Source organism: Maniola jurtina, chromosome 3 (genome assembly GCF_905333055.1).
Source record: "Maniola jurtina chromosome 3, ilManJurt1.1, whole genome shotgun sequence".
NCBI classification, from domain to species: domain Eukaryota; kingdom Metazoa; phylum Arthropoda; class Insecta; order Lepidoptera; family Nymphalidae; genus Maniola; species Maniola jurtina.
In genome coordinates this window covers 11,695,736-11,717,827 of record NC_060031.1, presented here as the reverse complement: position 1 = coordinate 11,717,827, position 22,092 = coordinate 11,695,736, and the positions used below count along the sequence as shown (strand labels likewise).

At 35.3% G+C, this 22,092-nt stretch overlaps 3 protein-coding genes across 4 annotated transcripts; 1 reads left to right on the top strand and 2 right to left on the bottom strand.

The window, feature by feature from the left end:
• The first annotated feature begins 233 nt into the window (after positions 1-233).
• Positions 234-4,160, top strand: LOC123878726 (granzyme-like protein 1). The gene is made up of 5 exons (XM_045926042.1): positions 234-295; positions 838-992; positions 2,106-2,257; positions 3,313-3,527; positions 3,712-4,160. Exons 1-5 carry the CDS (start codon positions 238-240, stop codon positions 4,104-4,106), a joined length of 975 nt encoding a protein of 324 aa, XP_045781998.1. The 5' UTR covers positions 234-237; the 3' UTR covers positions 4,107-4,160.
• On the bottom strand, positions 4,151-15,465 carry LOC123878709 (laccase-2-like). 2 transcript variants are annotated; one of them, XM_045926028.1, is made up of 9 exons: positions 15,167-15,465; positions 11,452-11,802; positions 10,908-11,121; positions 10,367-10,530; positions 6,618-6,769; positions 5,877-6,078; positions 5,146-5,340; positions 4,649-4,787; positions 4,151-4,561 (listed from the first exon to the last, which is right to left on the bottom strand). In XM_045926028.1, the coding sequence occupies exons 1-9, from the start codon at positions 15,288-15,290 to the stop codon at positions 4,330-4,332; spliced, it is 1,773 nt and encodes a 590-aa protein (XP_045781984.1). In that variant the 5' UTR covers positions 15,291-15,465; the 3' UTR covers positions 4,151-4,329. The 2 variants fall into 2 exon arrangements, with proteins under 2 accessions (XP_045781984.1, XP_045781992.1); XM_045926036.1 differs by having other exon boundaries at positions 11,452-11,806; positions 15,171-15,465.
• Positions 15,466-16,884: 1,419 nt separating this feature from the next.
• LOC123880794 (odorant receptor 59b-like) lies at positions 16,885-19,338 on the bottom strand. Its single transcript, XM_045929092.1, has 4 exons — positions 19,197-19,338; positions 18,558-18,726; positions 18,202-18,416; positions 16,885-17,579 (listed from the first exon to the last, which is right to left on the bottom strand). The coding sequence occupies exons 1-4, from the start codon at positions 19,336-19,338 to the stop codon at positions 16,936-16,938; spliced, it is 1,170 nt and encodes a 389-aa protein (XP_045785048.1). The 3' UTR covers positions 16,885-16,935.
• Positions 19,339-22,092: the final 2,754 nt, after the last annotated feature.

Genomic DNA, 22,092 nt, shown 5'->3' with positions numbered 1-22,092 from the left:
ATCCATAAATGGATCAAATCAGGATTCGTAAAAAGAACGTAACTCAAAAAAAATTATAACATAGGTACCTACAAGTACCTACCTACTCATTGCAAATTTTCGCTACACTATTGATTCTAGGTTTGCTTAAGTTGATTACACCTGACATCTTATATTTTATGCAAAAACCTATGTATTACGTAGAACTCAGTCAAATGTTATTTAACCACACAACAGAAATAACGTAACTAAAACAAAATGGAACTTTTACTGGTGCTAGCTTTGCTTCTTATTAAATTTAACTTTGCTAAAACAGGTAAGTAAATACCTACTCATAGCCATCGAGTAACTGATGCCAATCTATTTGTTAGGCGGGCGGATTCGGATTACAGATGCGAATTATTCCTGATTCCGATTTTGCTTAGGAGCAAATTTTTTTCATTCCTTATAGTCAGATGCTTGATCACAATCACACCCGATGGGAAGTGATGATGTCGCTTAAAATGGGATACGTTTGCCTCGAACATGTTTATTCACGCAGCTGGTGCGGTGTGAAGTCTTCCTGCTTGACCTTGAATTGAATAGCAAGTTTTTTGGCGGCAGTCTTAGCTTTAGCTTCGGCTGCTCTTCAGATCTTTACGCTAGACGAGAGGTCAAAAACAAGAAGATCAATATTTTTGATGATAGGAAAACATATAACTCGAAAAGTAAGAGTCAAAGTGAAAAGATTCCGTTTTGCTATAAGGAAATACGCCTCCATTTAGTCATTTATAGATTATTTACTCCATTTAGTCATATGTCGATATCATTGTGATATCGTTTAGTCGTCAATAATTTTTTTTATACATCTTTTTATAGCAACTTTAGCTAACTCTCTAAATAATGAAGAACCAAGAATAATTGGAGGTCACGAATCCAAGCCTTACAGTCATCCCTACTTGGTGTCTCTTCAAACCCGGTTCCTGTTTCTCCGATTTCACGTTTGCGGAGGGAGCATACTGAATGAGAGATGGGTAAAGTTATTATATTAATTAGTTATGATAATTAGTAAATACTGGCTTTTATCGTGATACCTTAATATCACATAATACCTACCATGTGAGAAGTAGCTACGTTTTTAAGTAATAAAACTTGTCAACCTGTTTTTTAAGTAATAAAACTTGTCAACAAAGGCTCACGTTTACTCTTAGGCATTTGTGTCAGCCAACCAAAAGTAGGCGATGGCCGTTGGAGCCGGAAAGTCCTTGAGTGGAGACCGCGTTTAAGCAAGCGTAGCGTGGGATGCCCTCCAGCACGATGGACCGACGAGATAAAGCGGCTGGCGGGAAGTGGCTGGATGGGGAAGGTTGAGGACCGAGTGTGGTGGCGCTCCTTAGGGAAGGCCTATGTCCAACAGTGGACGTCCACAGGCTGATGATGATGATAATGATGAACCAAAATTGTTTCTAAAATATGCTTCAACTACATTCTTTCCCAACTCCTCTCACCAAAGCTTGTCTGAGAGAGATAGATCTGGCTTTAATGATAAAGCGCTTTGCGAGCTTAAATTATTACTAAGTTAAGCTTTTTAGGATCTTGAGGTAAGGCCTCAAGAGGATACCGGAACCCTTATAGGATAACTTTGTTGTTTGTCTGTCCGTCTGTTCGTTTGTCGTGTCTGTCTAGAAAACCTATAGTGTACCTTACTTCCCGTTGACCTAGAATCATGAAATTTGGCAGGTTATAGCACAAGTAAAGGAAACAATTCGAAAACCGTGAATTTTAAGTTTACACCACAACAAAAAAGTATTCATGAACAAATAATAATAATAATTAATTAGTATTTTCAATTTTCAAAGTAAGATAACTAAGTATACCAAGTGGAATGTTATATGAAAGGGCTCTACCTGTACATTCTAAAACAGATTTTTATTTATTTTTATGCATAATCCTTTTTGATTTATCGTGGAAAGTGTCGGAAAAAATACACGAGTACGGAACCCTCGATGCGCAAGTCAGACTCTCACTTCGTTTTTTCCGTATGTTTTTGTATAATGTATGTTGTTTTCAGACGCTTACCTTCTGTGTGTAATCCATACTAATGCAGTATATAATGCAATTAATAAATAATAAATAAAAATATTCAGGTATTGACAGCTGCTCATTGTACCAAAGAGTCCTGGTTGATAAGATGGCTGCCAATGGACGCAGTTGCTGGAGATCATAACGTTCATAACATTGGACCTGGAGCTCAAATCAACCCTGTTGATATTCGTATCGAGCATCCGTTGTATCAAGGGTATGATAATCTTCTTGTTTTACTTATGACAATTGCTCCTGTTGCTGTTTCCACTTTCGTCTATTCCAGACCCTCACCTCCTAATATATTTAAACTCTGCACTTTCTCTTGATCTGCCTCATAAAAACCCTTCTATTCATCTAGTCCATTTTTTTGCGCTCAAGTGCAAAGTAAGCAAATTTTTTATATAATGTAGGTATACTTACTTAGAATCATATTGTACCTACTAAGCATGGGAAGCAAACCCAGGGGAGGATAGAGGGTATGGGGGAAAGGGGCAGCTGCGCCCCCCCCCCCCCCCGGATTTTGATTAGGACCCTACCAACTATTTACGTTTGTCGATAAAAGTAAAGAAAAGGATTTTTTTGCCATTTGCACTACAATGCATGGCCATAGCCAGGAATTAGTTTCAGGGGGGGGGGGGGGGGGGGGTTAACCGAATCTTTTCATGAGAAAAATGTTTGGCTCGACTTAATGGTGTGAATACCTGGTTGGTTAGTGGAATATCTTTCAATTTGATATGAGGATAAAATACAAGGAGCGCGAGCGCAGCGAGTGACATTTTTTGTTTAATACTTATTATAAAAGTTAAAAAGGTCAGCCATAACATAATTTTATGCTATAATGCACCTCACCTCTACTTTTCTGATGTTTTATCCCGGAAAAACAAAGAGTTCCCAGGAGATTTTCGAAAACGTAAAACTGTGTGGACGAAGTTCCGGGGATCGACTAATAAACAATATAAGCGCGAGCGAAACGAGGGCGAAATTTTTGAGATATTTACAAAAAAATCTATATTAATACTAGCAAAAGTCCTTTTCAGAGGCAATCTTCTTAGCCAAAACTTGGTACTATTCAGAGATAGCCTGCATACCATAGGTATTTTATTGCAAAAATTAGAGTCAAGACCTAATGGAGACTGTCATTTACTACATTTACTATATAAATGCTCATGATGTAATAAAGAGTTTTTTATTCTTAACTTCTGGACAACAATACTATTAAAATATTACACTTGAGATCTTAAATTAAAAATAATTTCTTACTATTTTTAGAGGTATCGGTCCACACGATATTGCTGTTCTACGAGTGAAAGATATATTTAAATTCAACGATCAGGTGCAGCCAATACATCTACCATATAACAATAAATTAGGTTACGACGACTCTTTGATATTGGCTGGTTGGGGTGTCTTGAAGACTACATTTTTCATACCAGATCTTCCAAATGGACTGCAAGAAGTTAAGGTTAATTATATTCCTTATGATGGTAAGTTTAAACTTTTGAATTACTATTAATTTTGAATCATTATCAATCGAGCTTTCTTTTTACTGTGCTGTGCTGTAAATTTTCAAGATAAACATTGAACATTAAACTCGCTAAAATAATACCTAATTACTTATGTATATTTCTATACCACAAAAATATCTACCTACTAAAATGTTTGTTTCAGAATGCCGTAAAGCTGTTGACAAAATAAAAGATCCCTACGAATATAACCCTCTAAATAAGGATGCTAATATCTGTACTGGACCTATTAACGGAGGTGCTGCAGCTTGTAGTGGAGATTCAGGTGGGCCTCTTATACAAATGGTCCCCAAAAATAAAATGGACCATCGGATAGAAGGAACTGATGTGTTATATGATGAAGTACAGGATGAAAATAAAATTGATGATAATAATCCTGTTCAAGACTCTACTGTTGACGACGACGACGAAGAAAAAATTCCTGTCATACGCGGTGTTGTGTCTTGGGGTATGTCACCTTGTGGGGAAAGAGGAGCTCCAACAGTCTACACAAAAATATCTCAGTACATTGACTTTATCAGAGCGCATACCAAGTTTTAAGAAATAAAAAAGTTTTGATGATTTTTTTTATGAAATAAATTAAATCACAATAGACTTTTATTTACAAATCTTACTGTTCTATTAATAATACGTTAATTATAAGAAAATGTAATTCTGTAAACAGTACTTCTCCGCCAACTTCTATATTTACACGTTCTACTTAACCAGTCTAAGTCTAAGTCTTATAAAAATATAAATAACTTAATCAAGGCTTAAATAACTCTTAGTTGAGTAAAGTATCTGCTGGTCTGTAATTCCCACAGCTCGGCAAAGTATCAACTACTAACTTAGGTATTGATAGAGGAACAGTAATAAGAATTGCAACTGGTAATACGGTGGAACACGATCTACATTCCAAAAGCCAACTCCCACCAAACGTCGGTGTATATCTTAGAACAGTAAATCCTTTATTTGGTACTGCCACCGTATCCTTGATAGGAGGGTTCCGTGCGTTTCTGAAATAATAAATGTTCAGATAATATTTTTACGAAAATTTGGTGTTCATTGCTTAACAAAGAAAACTCAGAGGAAGGATCACGAACCTTGTAATTAAATCTTCACTGTAAAGTTTGAGAAAATCTGCTTTAGAGACTGGAGTGTTTGTGGGGTTTTCCCAAGTTGCGATAACTTGCACACTCTTGCCATGCATATGGAAAGTGTAGGTGTCATTGGTATGCAAACCTAGAAATAAAAATTTCATGATGAGGTAAATAAATGAAAGTTGTGAGTTATTTAATTTCAACATTAACCTAAGCTAAGTTCTACCGATATTTCAAATGCTAATACATTTATCGAAACCGACTATTTATTGTGATTCAAGTACGAATCTAACAGAATCAGGTAAAAATCTTGCGACGGTACTTAAAGTGTGCATGCACACTTGGAATTTTGTTCCCGTTTCAATACAACATTTTGTTAACTTTGGGTTCCAACTCCTTAATCCAAATGCTGCCAATAATCTACACTGTAGACTACATAAACCTAACTTAATAAAACTTGATTTTTAATGTTAACTGGTATATATATCATCAAAACTCACCTTCATTGGCTAAAACAAGATCTAAAACTTCATTGGCTTCCGCTTTTAAAACTTGTAGGCATTGTGGCTCTTTGTGTTCACTTTCTTCTCCCACATTGCAAATGATGTCTGGATTAACATCACGTGACTTTAACAGATACGGCGCATTGGGGTATAGAAAATTCTTGCCATTAATCTGGAGTACACTTTCTGAAGCTGAAAAAATATTATTATCTCTTGAAACTGCCGATAATTTAAAAGCGTACTCGACGGGAAAGTTACATAATCATGACGATTGTATGGTATTTAACATGTTATGTAATTTTGTTTGTAATTCCATTTTAATTTGCTTCTTTTTGTTTGTATGATTTTAATTCCAGTCCCGAGGAGCCACCTCGATATGACTACCAAATATTCTTAGCATTTTTGTTCCAATCTAAGCGACAGTAAATTGTAGATTAGGGGCACAAAGGCACAGCCATATTCTAATTTTGAAAATTAACGAGTAAAAATTAGCGCTCAAATAAGTTAAAAATCTCTCTATCATGGGACCCTTATATCAAAAATACGATTGAGACAACCCAAAGGAATCAAAACTCGTTTATTCACCATTGAGTACAAGTCTAATGGTCCCATACTGGTTAGAGTTACAAAAATATTTCGAAGTTATATGCTGGCGGAGGTATAAAGCATACAAAAAAGTAGGTAAAAGAATTTAAAAATAAAATTGGCGTTTTTACATAGAAACTTACCTAATACTGCAGGGAAAAACGGCTTCTTTGACATAGCATCGCTGCGGTAGCTAAAATCAATATCGCTGTCCTTGAACTTAGGTGCATTTTTGTCTATACTCAAATATACAGACTTTACTTTGGTAACAGGAGACATATCGCGAAGGGAACGCAATTGTTGGCCATAAATAATTGTCTCGTAATCTTGTTCCAATTCTGCAGTCTGAAATTCAAAGACAAAAAATTTATAATAGAATATTATAAATTCGAAAATGTGTCTGTCTGTCATTCTGCTAGGTTTTCATAGCCCACCCTTTTCGAAGATTTTGAAGAAATGCACAGAGATAGCTTGCATGACCCTATGCACACTATAGTGATAATAATCTTATATATCGTATGGCGGCTATATGCGATGCGATAGCTGAATGCAAAGCCAGCATCTTTGTCCAACAAAACTATACTTTGCAAATTAATAAAATAAAAGGTTTGCGCAAACTGGCAAAAAATCCTCCAAGTTGGTATATTTTTTTTTTACAAATATAAAATAAGTTAATAATATTAAATAAGTATAGGCTCGCATTTTTTCTTGGACTCTATTTCGGAAAGTAAAGCTGGCCGCGTACATAAACCAGCTTTACTTTCCGAAATGACGTCGAATTATAAAATGCGAGCCTATAGGTACCTATTTCATATCTGCTATAATACTTTCTACCACTTTTAAAAGAATGTCATACTTTTGTCAAGTTAAAATACTTTTCTTACCGGGCCTTGTTCCAGTAAGTTAGTGTAATTGAATCCGGAGTACAGAAGCATGGCGTAAGCATTTAAGCCATCACAAACACCTTCACCGGAGACTCGAATCCAATACCCACCACTCCGCTGGTTTGCTCTAACTACCACGTCCATACGCTCGCCTGTAAATATTTTAAGAAACAAGAAACAATAATTTTTCTATAGACTAGAGTCCTGCCACCATAGTTTGATAGCTACATTATCTTGTGACTTGTTACGATCTTTACAGCATAATCTTTGCGATAATTTTACGATTTTATTTACTTTTATTTAATCTAACTATTTACGATACTTTACAATGCCAATTTACGTGTAAATGATTATTATTAATGCAATTATTATTTAGGTATAAAGGAAAAGTACCTCATTAATTTAATTTTTTAGAGTTTTCTATATGTGTGAATAAAATTAAATTATAGCAAGTAGATATGTATGAAGTTCATCACTTGAGGACGGCTCGACTGATGTAGCATAAGTATTTTTTCGTTGTGTTCGTATTGTCAGGACAAAGTTTGTTTAAAAGACTTTTTTTGGGAAACCATCAATAAATAAAATTGCACCCGTGCGAAGCCGTTGTTAATTAGCTTGTTTTTAATTTAAAAAACATGTATCGTGTGACTTAGTACGGAAACTGAGCGAATAGTAGCTAATACAGAAATGATGATGACAAAAACAAGATCAATCTAAGAAAATTGCCGCGATTTCTTCATATTAATAATGATATTATAAGAACTAACACAGCACTGAATAAAAAAACAATCATAATTTTCCTATAGGATTACTTAATCAAAAGACAATAAGAAAGTATTACACTGTTTATATTAACGTTTAATGTCTTCTAATCCATCCATACTTAATATTATAAATGCGAAAGTGTGTCTGTCGGTCTGTCTGTCTGCTACGTTTTCACGGCCCAACAGTTTAACCGATTCTGACGAAAGGTACAGAATTAGCTTATATCCCGGGGACGGACATAGGGTTCTTTTTATCCCGGCAAATCAAAGAGTTCCCACGGGATTCCTAAAGACCCATCCGTTCAACCGATTTGTATGTTTAGTACCGAAGTAGCTTGCATCCATGTTATTGACATAGACAACTTTTTAATCCCGAAAACCAAACAGTTCCCACGGGATCCTCAAAAACCTACATCCACGCGGACGAAGTCGCTGGCATCCTCTAGTAAAGCATAAAATTAGAAATCCGGAAAATAACTCATAATAAAACTAATTAGGTAAGCATGTGCAATAGCTTGGTTTTGTCAAAGTGTTAATTTTATTTGTACCTTTTGTTGCTTATGTAACTTTACAGCATAGGTAGGAAGAATAAAACACTACTGTTCTAACCACGAGATCCCAATTATTATAATATTCTTGCCTACTTTCCTTATGTTGATGTAACTTTCATTACAAAGAACTTTAGCACCTGTCATGATAATTAAGTTAGAGTTAAGACTCTGATAAGTAATTTGAGGAAAGGTTTGGTTTTTGGTCTGTCATCCACGCGTGACGATATAAGTTCTAATAGCTTTCACGAACAACCACACCATAAGCATATAGTGTAGCATTTTTTCATACAGCTCACATTAAAAAATAGCCACCTTCAAGATTGCCTTTAGAAATAGTGGAATACATCAGTATTAGGCTCAATGAGGCTAAGTCACGTCATTTTCAAATTAATAAGGTGTGTTGGTCGTATGTATAAGATGTTATCAACATGCCATTAACTACACGATGCTAAGTAATCTTGCGTCCGGCAATTGCATAGAAAGTGAAATGAAAACATAGTGAAACCGGTCTGCAATGACCTTAACTCTGAAATGGAACAGACGAGCCTTTCTCTTTTCACTTGTATTAACGTTGCCACTTTTAGAGTTCCGTAGTAAAAGAAAGAACCCTTTTTAAAATAAATGTCTGTTTTTTTTTTTGAAAAACCTATGGACATGACCGCCAAAGTTTTACCTTATATTATGTGCACTTGGCCAGTTTGTGGCCTAATGTCGAGTACCTAATATAATAGCAATTTTTGTTCAGACATGTGAAAGTGACGGTTTACAAGTGTAAATTAAAAAATTTCAACACCCCCGACCAGTGAAGGTTACAGTAACTAGAAAGGAGCTGATAACTTTCAAACGGCTGAACCGATTTTCTTGGACTATTCCGCGCCTACAATCCAAAGTATCTGAGTTTTCCAAAACGTCATTTTCAAATAAATAATTATGTATGTAGCAACGTCCATCTTGACAGCTTGACATTTGTCAATTGACATAATATTATGAACCTAACGGTTATCTAACCTTCTTTTCTACAAGAAAACTAGAAAAGAGCTGATAACTCTTAAACGGCTGAACCAATTTTTTTGGATTATAGCTAAGAACACTCTCGATCAAGCCACCTTTCAAACAAAAAAAAACTAAATTAAAATCGGTTCATTCGTTTAGGCGCTACGATGCCACAGACAGATACACAGATACACAGATACACACGTCAAACTTATAACACCCCTCTTTTTGGGTCGGGGGTTAAAAACATATTATTGTTGTAACAACAAGGTATCAACAGTTTTAAGAAATAAGCATACTATCTCGATTACAAATAGCTGTATTAATGGATCACATTAGGTATATTATAGCATTGATTTGAAACTTTTTAATTCTCATAAACTTTTATTAGACTTAATACAAGATCCTCGCAAAGTCTTAACAAGATATAGTTGAAAACTTAAACCCGACTGCGATCGTCTTAATATACGCTGAAATATTATAGTGAAATTGTTTTTCTTTCGCTTGGCTATATTTCAATGTTGTAGTACATTTATATTTATGAACTTAAAATTTTATCCTTTTTCATTTGACACCCCACTCGATAAAATAAAATAAAAATTGCCTATGTCACCCGGTCCTTTACGACAAATCGATTGACACCTCATTCATCAAAATCGGCCCAGTAGTTTAGGCGCTACGGTGGAACACACAGAATCTGGATACAAACATACACACATACATACACACATAATACATAGACTGCTAAAATCGTAACCCTTCCTTTTGGCTTTGCCGCAGTCGGGTAAAAATATTTAAGCTGACTTGTTTTTTTGCACACACTTCTAAGTACTAATTTACACGTGCTTGCTATAAAACAAACAAGTTTTTTTAGCCGTAAGAAATTTCGTAAGTAACGTTTACTTTGATTAGATAACTTTATACAACGATCTTTGATTTTCTTTTAAGTTTTTAACTAGGTATACCTATATTTAGATTTTAACTTTAGTTTGAGTGTTGTGACGTAGACAAGTAGTGAATGGAGTTCTTATACCTTCATATTCCACGTTACTTCTTTTATCAACTGAAATGTTTTTCGCTGTACCTACCTAAGTAGTTACCTAGTATGTGATTATTGGTAAAATTTTCTAATAAGTATTATTAGTTCTTTTTCAATAAGGTCATCACCAAACTGTGGTAGATTCCATACTAACGCTTAACGCACAGTTCGAAAAAACGGCAGACGTTGGGGTTCCAAGGTGTTAGAATGGCGACCTCGCAATGGATAGTGCAGCGTTGGAAGATTAGGTTGACAGACGGCATCAAACGAGTCGCAGGAAGCCACTGAATTCATGCGGCGCAAACTGTGCCGTGTGGAAACCTCTAAAAGGAGCCTATGTCCAGCAATGGGCGTCTATCGGTTGTTAACCATGATGATGATGAATATATATGGTGGATATACCTGGATAAAGTCGAACTGCATCCGTGATAACTGGCCGCACAGGACTAGCGTCACTCGTTATGATCGTCATCGGATGGCGTTCCACATTGATGAGCAAAGGGCATTCCAGTGCGATTGCGTTAATAAATCGAAATCGATATCCGTATCCTTGTATCACGAAGATCCTGTAACAATTAATTATACATATAATAAATAAATCATCATCATCAACAACCGATAGACATCCATTTCTGAACTCTCTATTCACAAACGTTACTGTGAGGTCTCATAGTGCGCTCGAACGCACAGTGTAGATTCCACCAATCAGATGACTGTATCACGTCAATTCAATTTAGAATGATCTGATTGGTGAAACCTACACTATTCGTTCGAGCGCACTATGAGACCTATTAGTATTATACATATAATATTATTTGAAATGAAACTTCCAAAATGTCATCAACTAGAAAGTAGATAAATCTAAATAGCTCTCAAAATTTGTGAGTAGGTATGTGAGCATAAAACCGTATTTTTTATTATTCGTATTCGAAGTATCACTTACTTGGTATCCATTTCATCCCCGTTTACAACAAGGTTATCAGGTCGAATTTCGTTGATGTCTTCTAGACGTCCTGTAAGTAGTTCGTTGAATTTTGTTCCAATAATCATAGTATGGTCTTCGCTTCTATCATAATCGTATAGTGAAGAATGGGGTTCTAAGGGCTGTGGTTGATCTACGATGAAGGTTCCGTACACACCATCGCTTTGGTGATTAACTGGAAAAGAAACATTGCTGCAGGATTGATGCTGGTTGACTTTAGAATTCAGTGGGTCCGAACTTAATCTATAGATTTCCTTCTTGCTTTTAAGAGACCATCAGTTTCGGTTATTATAACTAACATCTAATAATATTCGTCAACCTAAAAGTTGAAATAACAATTCTACTGCTGGACCATTTCATACTTAACCGGTTGCGCAGGTTATGTGGAAGTTGAAAACATGTAGCCTCAAAACAACTTTAGAATGATAAGCTTATCCTATCGGTAATAAGCGAAGCAAATATTTTAAATTAAAAATTTGTCTATCATGATCACACACTTCTTTACCTGAATCAGAGTGATAAAAGAAAGTCCCCGGATTTGAAGCAATGAAAGCGTATTCGTAAGTAGACCCATACACAATGGGACACTGTGTTATCATGGGAACACCATCCATATACGGAGTTCCCTTTTGTTCAACTCCATGCCAATGTAACGTGACATCTTGATTTGGGACCTTGTTCTTCACTTTCACTATGACGATGTCATGTAAACACACTTTGATAGATGGACCTGGGGTCAGGTTGTTAATGGTAAGTGTTGGCCTTCCGTTTTCTTCAATAGACGGACTGATTTCGAAATCGTAAGTGCACCGTCGCGGCTTCACGTTAAATTTACAAGGTCGACTGCATGATTTGTCTGAAAAATGAGATTGGGCAACATGTATCAAATAAATAATACGCTTTTTAGGATTCCGTAGTAGGACAAGTAACCCTTGTACTTTTGTCAAGTGTCTTTGAAAAATCTGTAAGATTTGAAAGAACCTACAGTTATAGAAACCTATTATTATCTACCGCCACACAGAAGCATATTTGAAAAAAATAATCTCTCAGGTGCCTCCTGAACATATAAGAGTGCGAGTCGAAAAAAATTAGGTTAACCCCCTCGGAAGACTGTTACAATTGTTAAATAAGTATTTTAAAATTACCATCAGGTTTCTTAGTCCGTTATTGGGAAAAACCGGCCAATTGCGAGTCGGACTCGCGCACCGAGGGTTCCGTACTCGGGTATTTTTCCCGACATTTTGAACGATAAATCAAAAACTATTAAAACATAAAAATCTGTTTTAGAATGTACACGTAAAGCCCTTTCATATGGTACCCCACTTGGTATAGTTATCTTACTTTGAAAATTGAAACACATTTTAATATTTTTTTTGTGATACATCACAAAAAAGATACGCGCTTAAATGCGGTTTTCGGATTTTTCCCTTTTCTTGTGCTATAAGATCTACCTACTTTTTTTTTTTTTTTTTTTTTTGTTGACGCTGGGGAATGCATTTACGCATCCCCCCCGGAAGCTAGCCAGCCAGCCGTGAGGCAGCCAGCCAGCTAAGGGAGGGTATGTGGGACTCGCCGGCCGAGAGGCGGCCGGAATACCCACTAAACCCCAGCGGCGCTACTGCGCGTCGCCTGGCGACTGGGTCACGGGAACGGCCGAAGCAAACAACCGCGACCCAGCCAGCGACGTCTGCCGAGGCAGACCCTCCACCGGAGACCTGCTCGGTCCCCAACACCGCACCTCCGTGACGCACCAACGAAGTGCGTCCCCCGACCTTGGGACGCGCACGTCACCCGCGTCCCATCCGCCGCTTCGTCCACTGTGCCCTCTGCTAGTCAGAGGGACACGCGGAGAAACCTCCCCCCCTGCCAGGTCATTAGCCATAGCCAACAATATCTCCGAAGAGAAATTATTAGCCATGTTACCGGGGCGCACCGGCCCGAACACTGCTCTTCCCCTCGGACGCATCCAAAAGGGACCAGCAGCATCCAGGCACACTGGGAGGTTACCTGGCTGGTGCCCCAAGATCTACCTACTTGCCAAATTCCATGGTTTAAGAAATAATGCCTGCCAAAGTTTTAGCAACCCGAGTACCCAAATGCACTTGACCAGATTTTTACCCAATAACATTATTACTTACTACTAATTACTATTAACTATATATACTATTACAACTAAAGCGTAGGCCTTATAAGTTTAAATGTTTAAACTCTTTACTTTATAGATGCATTCCAAATCAACCAACAATCGAAAAGACTTATTACAAAACTTTTTCTTAAACTTTCTATTTCATTACCAAGACAGTATAAAGAAAATTGAATCATCGTGATTGATGAGATCTTTAGATTCCATGAATAAAAATGAAAGTAAGTGCAAGGTGTATGTATAAATAAGACTTAGTGTCAACTGATGCAATTAATAAAACGAGAGAGTGATTATTATAAACCATAATAAAAATCATCTAATTGGGAGTTTCAAGTTGGAAGACTCCTACCAATCAATACGAGCCTATGTATGAATTTCAAGCTTTATTTCTTTTTAACCCCCGACCCAAAAAGAGGGGTGTTATAAGTTTGACGTGTGTATCTGTGTGTCTGTGTATCTGTGTATCTGTCTGTGGCATCGTAGCGCCTAAACGAATGAACCGATTTTAATTTAGTTTTTTTTGTTTGAAAGGTGGCTTGATCGAGAGTGTTCTTAGCTATAATCTAAAAAAATTGGTTCAGCCGTTTAAGAGTTATCAGCTCTTTTCTAGTTTTCTTGTAGAAAAGAAGGTTAGATAACCGTTAGGTTCATAATATTATGTCAATAGACATATTATGTCAAGCTGTCAAGATGGACGTTGCCTAAATACATAATTATTTATTTGAAATTGATGTTTTGGAAAACTCAAATACTTTGGATCGTCGGGGGTGTTATAAATTTTTAATTTACACTTGTATTTAAATTATTTATTTCTTAACTAACTAAACTCAAACAATCTCTTAAAATATAACATTATGACATATTAATCTTATATTTTAAGAGGGCTCTCTCCGTCACTCATTTCCACTCGTTTCATACAATCGTAGTTCCAATTTCATTTGAATATTAAGCCACCAAAGTCCATGAAATTTTGCAGACATATTCTAGAAACTAATATCTATGTCTGTGGTTTTCCAGATTTCTATTAAAATATTCGGTTTCAAAGTTACGCGGTCTTAAAAATTTCATACAAATCTTTGAGCCCCTGTAATTTTAAAATTACATATTTTTAGAAAAATCTAAAACACCACAGACACAGATATTAGTTTTATTATTATTTCATGGACTTTGGTTGCTTAATATTCAAATGAAATTGGAACTACGATTGTATGAAACGAGTGGAAACGAGTGACGGAGAAAGCCCTGTTAAGTGATTGACTGAATTTAGATCGTTACTATGATCCATACTAATATCTATTTTGAATGCGAAAGTGTGTCTGCCTGTCTGTCATGACCTATCTTTTTAACCACTTTCGGCGAAATTTGACACAGAAACAACAATCCTGGAGATTCTTATAAATCTAAACCCATGCAGACAAAATCGAGGGCATCGTCTAGTTTACCATATAAATTTTAGTTCAAGGTTACTAAGTAGAAAAACTTAAAGATATGTAATTTGACGATGTGTATGAAATCACAGATGTGCATTTATTCACGACCTTCAATTTGCATACACGATACACCTACATAATGCGTAGTTTAGGTATTTTATTACGAACATGTTATCGTAAACTTGTTTTGTCTAATATCTTTTAAGTAATAAGAATAACTAGCTTATACTAGTAGGTATATAGGTATGGCATATTATTGTAAATTGAATACTTGAAAAGAGCAACCGCCGAGTTTCTTGCTGGTTCTTCTCGGTAGGAATGGCATTCCGAACCAGTGGTAGATTATTTTGACGATTCAAAAGCACATGTATAAGTTTAATTGAATAAAAATATTTTGAATTTTGTTTTACATTTTGAATACCCGTGACTTAATCCACGTGAACTACACAAATTTCAAAGCCCTGTTTTCAAGAGGTTGAATTTACAAAAATCTTTTCTTAGCGGATGTCTACGTTGTAATAGCTATCTGTAAGCCAAATATTAGCCTGATCCGTCCAGTTAGTAGTTTGAGCTGTGCATTGATAGATCAGTCAGTCAGTCATATTTTCGTTTTATTTATATTTTAAGATAAGATGTAAGGTACTTACGTGTTCCTTTTGTCGTGTCAGCCAATATCATGTTATCCTTAGTCGGCATAAAACTTTCCAGAGAAGCTTTTCCATTATAACTAAGATTAGCAATGATATACAGACATAAAATTAACAATTTCATTTTCTTAATAATTCACTTACAATCAAAATAATGTGTTTAATATCGAATACTTTAAATTACTAAACATTATCAATACATCGATAGGTTGAGGCTGATAAATTGAGTTAACATGCAACTAAAAGCTAACAAAAACACGGCCCGCTTGGAATGGTTTGTTGAGTAAAACTGGCTGTACAAGGCAAACCCATTTCCACTTAGAATGCCGAGATCAGCCTCTGCAACGATATTGTCACTCAAAGATAAACCTTAATCACATAGATGTAGCGTTTTAATTTGCTTGATCACTGAAGGAATTTTCGCAAGTTTACTTTATTAACTTAAACTTTGCAAACTTTATTATATTCATTTGCTATATTCACCTTGGTTTTCCAAATTATCCAGTTTATATGTTTCGTATATTTTAATGTTGATCGTTCGTAAAATTTAATTGATGATGCTTCAAGAAACACAATAATAACAATAATTAGGTTTATTACAATAAAATTACAACATATTTTTGTTAGTTTATTTATTCATATAATTTGTATGATCCAAAACATTGTTCAGAACTTAGCATTTAATATGAGTAAATTACTATTATGTTCTTTCATAATAATCATCATTAACATAAAACTGATGAACTACATACCAACATGATTTTTCAAACTTTGAAAACTTTGTACCGATATTATGTGTAATTTACTTTTAGGTAAATCTTTAGTACTTATTTATGTGTTTCCCAATATGAAGATTGCATACTTTTTCAAACACGCTCTACTTATTCCTCAGCAAGTCTTTCATCGTCCTATTTACTTTGCGACAGCCTTATATTACTTCATAGAAACTTAAGATGATCAAAACTAATTACCTACAGTTTACACTGTACAATATAAGAGAAACCGTTTAAAAAGTTTTTACGTATCGGACTTATTCCCACTCAACTTTGTCGTAGAGTTCGCCTTCCATTAGTGTGGAACAAGCAAGAGCCGCATTTTTGGCTCTGAAAATACGATTGACGAATCTGGTGCTAGGTAAAAATTTATGAGCAGAGGTCACATCAGCGCCAAACTTACACATATACATATAACGGTATTAACAGTTCTTTTCCCAGCATCAGTAGTATTGTATTTTATATTTCAGATACTTAGGCCTTGCTGCTGAGTGCTGACATCACTCATTTTCAGTATTGTAAAATACATTGCGTGGCTTTAGTTCCTTGTTCTTGCTCTTGTTGCGCTTTTCGTAGGTCGTCTCATTAGTAATACCCAATCGTAAGGTACTAAATTATCAAATCATTACAAAGATAAATTAAAATATAAAGTAGGGACGTTGAAGAAATTCCTTTTCCGTTTGCAATATAATTCAAAAAACAGCTTCAATGTAAAATAAAAGTATTTTTTTTTTTAATTTAATTTAGTTCTACGAAAACAAGCATACATTCGTAATGAGCACTAATAGCAAAACTGTAGATTGATGTAATATAAAAGCTTTCTTTAAAATTACATCAAGCTATAAAAAGTATATTAATTATTATTATTAATTTTAATCGTGCGTTAACAGAGCGTTTAAGCCCTGTGATTATTATCTATGTTGACAATATGAATAGCAAGTGTAAATAACGAAATAACTAAGATCCTTTAATAAAGATATTGCTATTTGCTACATCTTAAAATTTGACTACGGTTATAAACTTAAACATCGCTTGCAATGTAGTGGCAAACGTATATATATTTACGGGTATGATATCAGCAGCTAAAAGTGTTACAGGTTTTTGGGCCAGCAAAAGCATGACATAGACTGTTTTCTTTTCCTTCAAATCAAACTTCTCCCATCCGCAACTGTAAATTGCATTCTCAAAAACTTCTGAAGCGTTTATCAATCTTTGACAAAGATAACAGTATAAAAAGAAAACAAGGAAGCAATAGACAAGAATAGGCGTGAACATCACCCATTCTTGCAATGGCAGATAGAAAAACAGACTGATGCAAACAGCGTTCGACCCAAAATTAACTCCAATCGGCATGCTGTACAACGCTTTAAGATTTTTTATGACATCCAAAATCAAGGCATGACGTTCAATAAGAAACGGTAAACGCTCTTTTACTTTGGCATTTCTTTCGGGACAATCCTTGTAATCATTGAAAGCCAACATTTCAGCTGAAAGCATTTGGTACATGGCTGAAGTGTGATCTATTAGAAACAGCAGAAGAGCTTGATAGTTGAGAACTACCGTCATTATAGTCAGCTCTTGTGCAAATAATATCGTATGACAAATTTCCCGATTTGGCGTTACGTTTAGAGGTTCTATACCTGAAAATTAAAAAATTATGAGTAGTTTATTTATTTTAATAAAATTTTTATTCACGGTGATTAATAATTATTAATCTAAGATGATGATAAAATCACACACTGTGAACTAGTAGCGACAGTAGTTAGCATACTCGTAGAAGGTAATAGAAATGATCCTGAACATTATGCCGTTGACTTTCAGCTTCTCACACATACAGAAATAATTACGCCTAAAATACCCTCTTACACATAATAACTCTAGCTTCGAAAGCATTGCCCACTACTGAGTACATTAATTTTCCTCTCAAAATGAGAAGGGTTTAGGCCATGATCCAAATTCGCCAGGTTTGTCCGTTTGGCCAGATCCGCTGGCCAAGTGCGGATCTAAAGACTACACGCATCTTTACAAATGTTATGGAAAACTCTCAGACATGCACGTTTTGTCACAGTGGTAAAGCAAAATACGATTTTATAATTGCCTAAACGCATACAACTCCGAAAAGTTAAATGTACAAGATAGCATTATACAGTTGCACTTGCATGTGTCTATTAATTTACGCGACCTCAATCTAGACGGCGTTCCTATACCAAAACTATGCCTTTTCTGGTTTCTGTGGTAGTGAGAATATGAAGTAATACATACCTACGCAAGGTGTCATAGAATAATAATCATTTGATACATCAACTCGGTGTGGTAGATAAATAAAAGCTGCATTAAAGTAGTTGAATCCATAGAAAATGAGCACAATTCTCTTAACGATAGCCAATAGCTTTTCGTGCTTATCCTTTAAAAAGTCACTTTGCAACGATAAGCGATCATTTTGGCTCACTTGTTCTAGCACAGCTCTCAGAAGTGGTCTATAAAAATTAAAAAAAAAAGCTGCTAACTTGCTTTTATGATTAAGTACATCTATCTTATCTTTATTGAATAATACTTTGACTTATGTTAGCTACAGAAATTTACAATTTACTAAATAAGTATAGAATATTATACCATACCTTTTCATCAAAAACCAATAGCTATTGTTAGACGTTAAGATCAATAAGGAAATATTGACATAACTTTTTATGAAATCACCAGCTCCCTGAGCGAATTTGACCTGGTACACGATATTGCCGACACCATACACGTATACAAGCAAAGAGAGATGTAAAATCCAGAAAGGTGCTACAATATTGAAAAAATATTAAGCAACGTACCTATTTTGCAGAGATATATTTGTATTGAATATGCTATTCTAACTGGCAAATCATAAACTTACGAGTATATCAAAACTACTTTTAATATTATCTACGCTCAGAGGCTATGCTATCTATGATTATTATTATTTTAGTATTAGAATTTTGTATAGAAGTACAACAGAAATAGAATGATTTTGTAGTCAAATAAACTTTTACAAGTAGGTCATTTGAATCGTCAGGTACATCTACTATTGGTTCGGAATGCCGTTCTTACCGAGAAGAACCAGCAAGAAACTCGACGGTGGTTCCTGTAATGTTCTATGATAAAAGAGAAGGTAAAACGATTCTAGAGGTACATACATGATCCCATTTCTATCAACCTAATGTTTGGATTACCGATACCTAGTTGTTCAATTTTAATTTAATTACTTCACATACAACAACACAGGTCCTTACCAGAAATGGTATCTTTCAAAATTGAAAATCCCACCCGAGATGGGACTAAATTCACGAGCCATATTATGCTCTCTACACTATTGCTTTTTAAGTGATATTTACTACGCATCAAAGATTTTTTTATAGAAACAAAAAAATTCATTTTGTAGTTGGAAACAAATGTAATAAAATAATGAATTCGAAGTCACGATTCAACTCTACGTAGAGTAGAAGGAAATAAAATACAAAATGAATCTAGAAAAAAGAAAGTGATTGAAAGTGTGAATGCTATTAAAATGAATAGTAATTAAAATGTCATGCTACTTACAAAGTACCGTGGCTTCGTCTGGAATGAAAACATATTTAGGTTAGCGCTATTCGTATTGGACTAAATCAACCTGCACCACGAGCTTGACATCCGCTCGGAGCAAGATGTTTCTATTGTTACGTATACGCTCGCAGAATACTGGTCCTGTACGCATCTAATAAAAAAATATTAAAGTCAGAGTAGTAAACTTAATTATACAATTGAACACAAACCTTGAACTTCGTCGAGCAAAGAAAACATACGACGAAAGGAAGTTTGACGTCCATCCTGAATCCTGTTGGGAGAACTAAGGAAAGAAGAACCTGAATGAAGTGAAGATTTCAAAGTCAGGACTAACAACTGGAACGGCTATTTTGGTTATAGGGCCCAAAAATCGATTAAGTTGCTTAAACAAAGGGTTATCAATTACCTATTATTTTATTCATAAGTCTCTTACTATTTCTAATAATATCATTGCTAACTACAGGATGACTAGAGGCACTAGTTTACTTTGCTACAGGTTTCTAATTTCAAAACGCTAGGATATGGAACGCCTTTCTTGCTTCAGGTTTCCTCTCTACTTTTAATATTACATCAAGAGGGCATAATATTTATATGCATCTTTTAGGCAAGCGCGCTTCATCGTAGGCTGCGTCATCACTTGTCAGCAAGTATGATTGCAGCCAAGCGCTAGTCTATAAATTAAACAAGTGTAAATTAAAAATTTATAACACCCCTGACAAGTGAAGGTTACAGTAACTAGAAAATAGCTGATAACTTTCAAACGGTTGAACCGATTTTCTTGGATTATAGCTAAGGACACTCTTGATCAAGCCTCCTTTCAAACAAAAAAAAACTAAATTAAAATCGGTTAATTAGTTTAGGAGCTACGATGCCACAGACAGATACACACGTCAAACTTATAACACCCCTCTTTTTGGGTCGGGGGATAAAAAGTACTGACAGACAGACAGACTATGAGAAATTTTGTGACATGTTACTCGTACCTGCAAAACAGTAGCGAAAGAAAAACACACGCTTTCATATACCTATCATTAGATATAATTGTAGATCAGGACACACGATGTTATTAACTTTTCTTCGTCTGTCATTACAAGGGAGGAGCAGGGTGTCTGCCTTTTTTACATCCCATAATTATCGATATTTCATAATTTGAAAAAAATCTTTCTTATTTCTCAAAGCTAATATGAATTTACCTATTCGGTTTCCAAAATATTATTGCGAAAGTAAACTCAGAAAATTCTTATCGTAGGCTATCGTCTAGCTGATTAAAATTAAAGGTAGGATAGTTTTAGAATCTTTAATAGCTCCTTGCTGTATTCATACCTACTTACTAAAGATATTGCTATCGTTGAGTACAACTCATTAGAAAAGCCGAGATATTAAAAAAGTTTTAGTTATATTCCTAGTCGGTAGTTACCCCTGCTTATTTCAATGTCTATAGTCTTTTCTATCTATATATGATCATCATAATATCGAAGAATCTATCTTTCCCTCTCCTTTCCAAGTCTGTTTTTGGGTAACTATTTTCTAAGGTAATAAATCAAAACTATTCCAAGACACACCCTACCGGTTTCAGATCATCCATTCAACAAGCCCAATGTTTGACTGATAATGAATTCCGTAGCAGGTGCTTCTCTGTTTTAATTCGAACCTCACCGTTTACAGAAAAAGATAGAGCCTAGAGGTGTTCAAACTATCGTGAGGGATTTCTATCATAAATCATAAATATGTGTAAGAATCCGGCTTTACTCATATTTAGTTGGCGCAAGCTCGACTACCTACATTGTTTCAAACCCACGGGGCTCCTTTTTATAGGGAGCATACACGTGACTAAAGCCGGATACTCGTACTTATAATATAAGAATATTATATTATAGAGCCTAGAGGCTTAAAAAATGCGGCCTCACTTGGGGAAAGTTGAAGCGCACGACGATTGTTAAGAGGGGTCTCTCCGTCACTCGTTTCATACAATCGTAGTTCCAATTTCATTTGAATATTAAGCAACCAAAGTCCATGAAATTTTGCAGACATATTCTAGAAACTAATATCTATATGTCTGTGGTTTTCCAGATTTCTGTTAAAATATTCTGTTTCAAAGTTACGCGATCTTAAAAATTTACATACAAATCTTTGAGCCCCTGTAATTTTAAATTACATATTTTTAGAAAAATCTAAAACACCACAGACACAGATATTAGTTTCTAGAATATGTCTGCAAAATTTCATGGACTTTGGTTGCTTAATATTCAAATGAAATTTGAACTACGATTGTATGAAGCGAGTGACGGAGAGAGCCCTGTTGCTGAAGAAAGTCTCTGCCCTCTGCCCTAAAAAGTCATTATTGATACCATAATCTGAGTTCCGTATTTCACTGAAGCCCCATCTAGTACATTGTGCTAAAATCGCTTTGCAGACTGTACTTACTCTGTAGCTGAGCGTACAAAGTACCTAATAACAAAGTAAATAATATTATTCGTCGTCACAGATGGCGCTTTTGCTTTATATGGTGTGCCTAGGCTCACTAGAGGGCGTATAATATTATTATTTTTACAAGAAAATAAACCTATTTTTATGAAAATAAGTAAT

What these genes read in the sequence shown, in the direction of transcription:
- LOC123878726 (XM_045926042.1), top strand. Translation starts at nt 238, where the DNA reads ATGGAACTTTTACTGGTGCTAGCTTTGCTTCTTATTAAATTTAACTTT. An exon ending in GCATACTGAATGAGAGATGG is followed by an intron (nt 993 to 2,105) that starts GTAAAGTTATTA and finishes AAAAATATTCAG; the next exon opens with GTATTGACAGCTGCTCATTG. An exon ending in GAGCATCCGTTGTATCAAGG is followed by an intron (nt 2,258 to 3,312) that starts GTATGATAATCT and finishes TACTATTTTTAG; the next exon opens with AGGTATCGGTCCACACGATA.
- LOC123878709 (XM_045926028.1), bottom strand. Translation starts at nt 15,290, where the DNA reads ATGAAATTGTTAATTTTATGTCTGTATATCATTGCTAATCTTAGTTAT. An exon ending in TGACACGACAAAAGGAACAC is followed by an intron (nt 11,803 to 15,166) that starts GTAAGTACCTTA and finishes CTCATTTTTCAG; the next exon opens with ACAAATCATGCAGTCGACCT. An exon ending in TCTTGTTTTAGCCAATGAAG is followed by an intron (nt 4,788 to 5,145) that starts GTGAGTTTTGAT and finishes TTTTATTTCTAG; the next exon opens with GTTTGCATACCAATGACACC.
- LOC123880794 (XM_045929092.1), bottom strand. Translation starts at nt 19,338, where the DNA reads ATGAATTTTTTTGTTTCTATAAAAAAATCTTTGATGCGTAGTAAATAT. An exon ending in TTTGAAAGATACCATTTCTG is followed by an intron (nt 18,727 to 19,196) that starts GTAAGGACCTGT and finishes TCAATATTGTAG; the next exon opens with CACCTTTCTGGATTTTACAT. An exon ending in TTCTATGACACCTTGCGTAG is followed by an intron (nt 17,580 to 18,201) that starts GTATGTATTACT and finishes TTTAATTTTCAG; the next exon opens with GTATAGAACCTCTAAACGTA.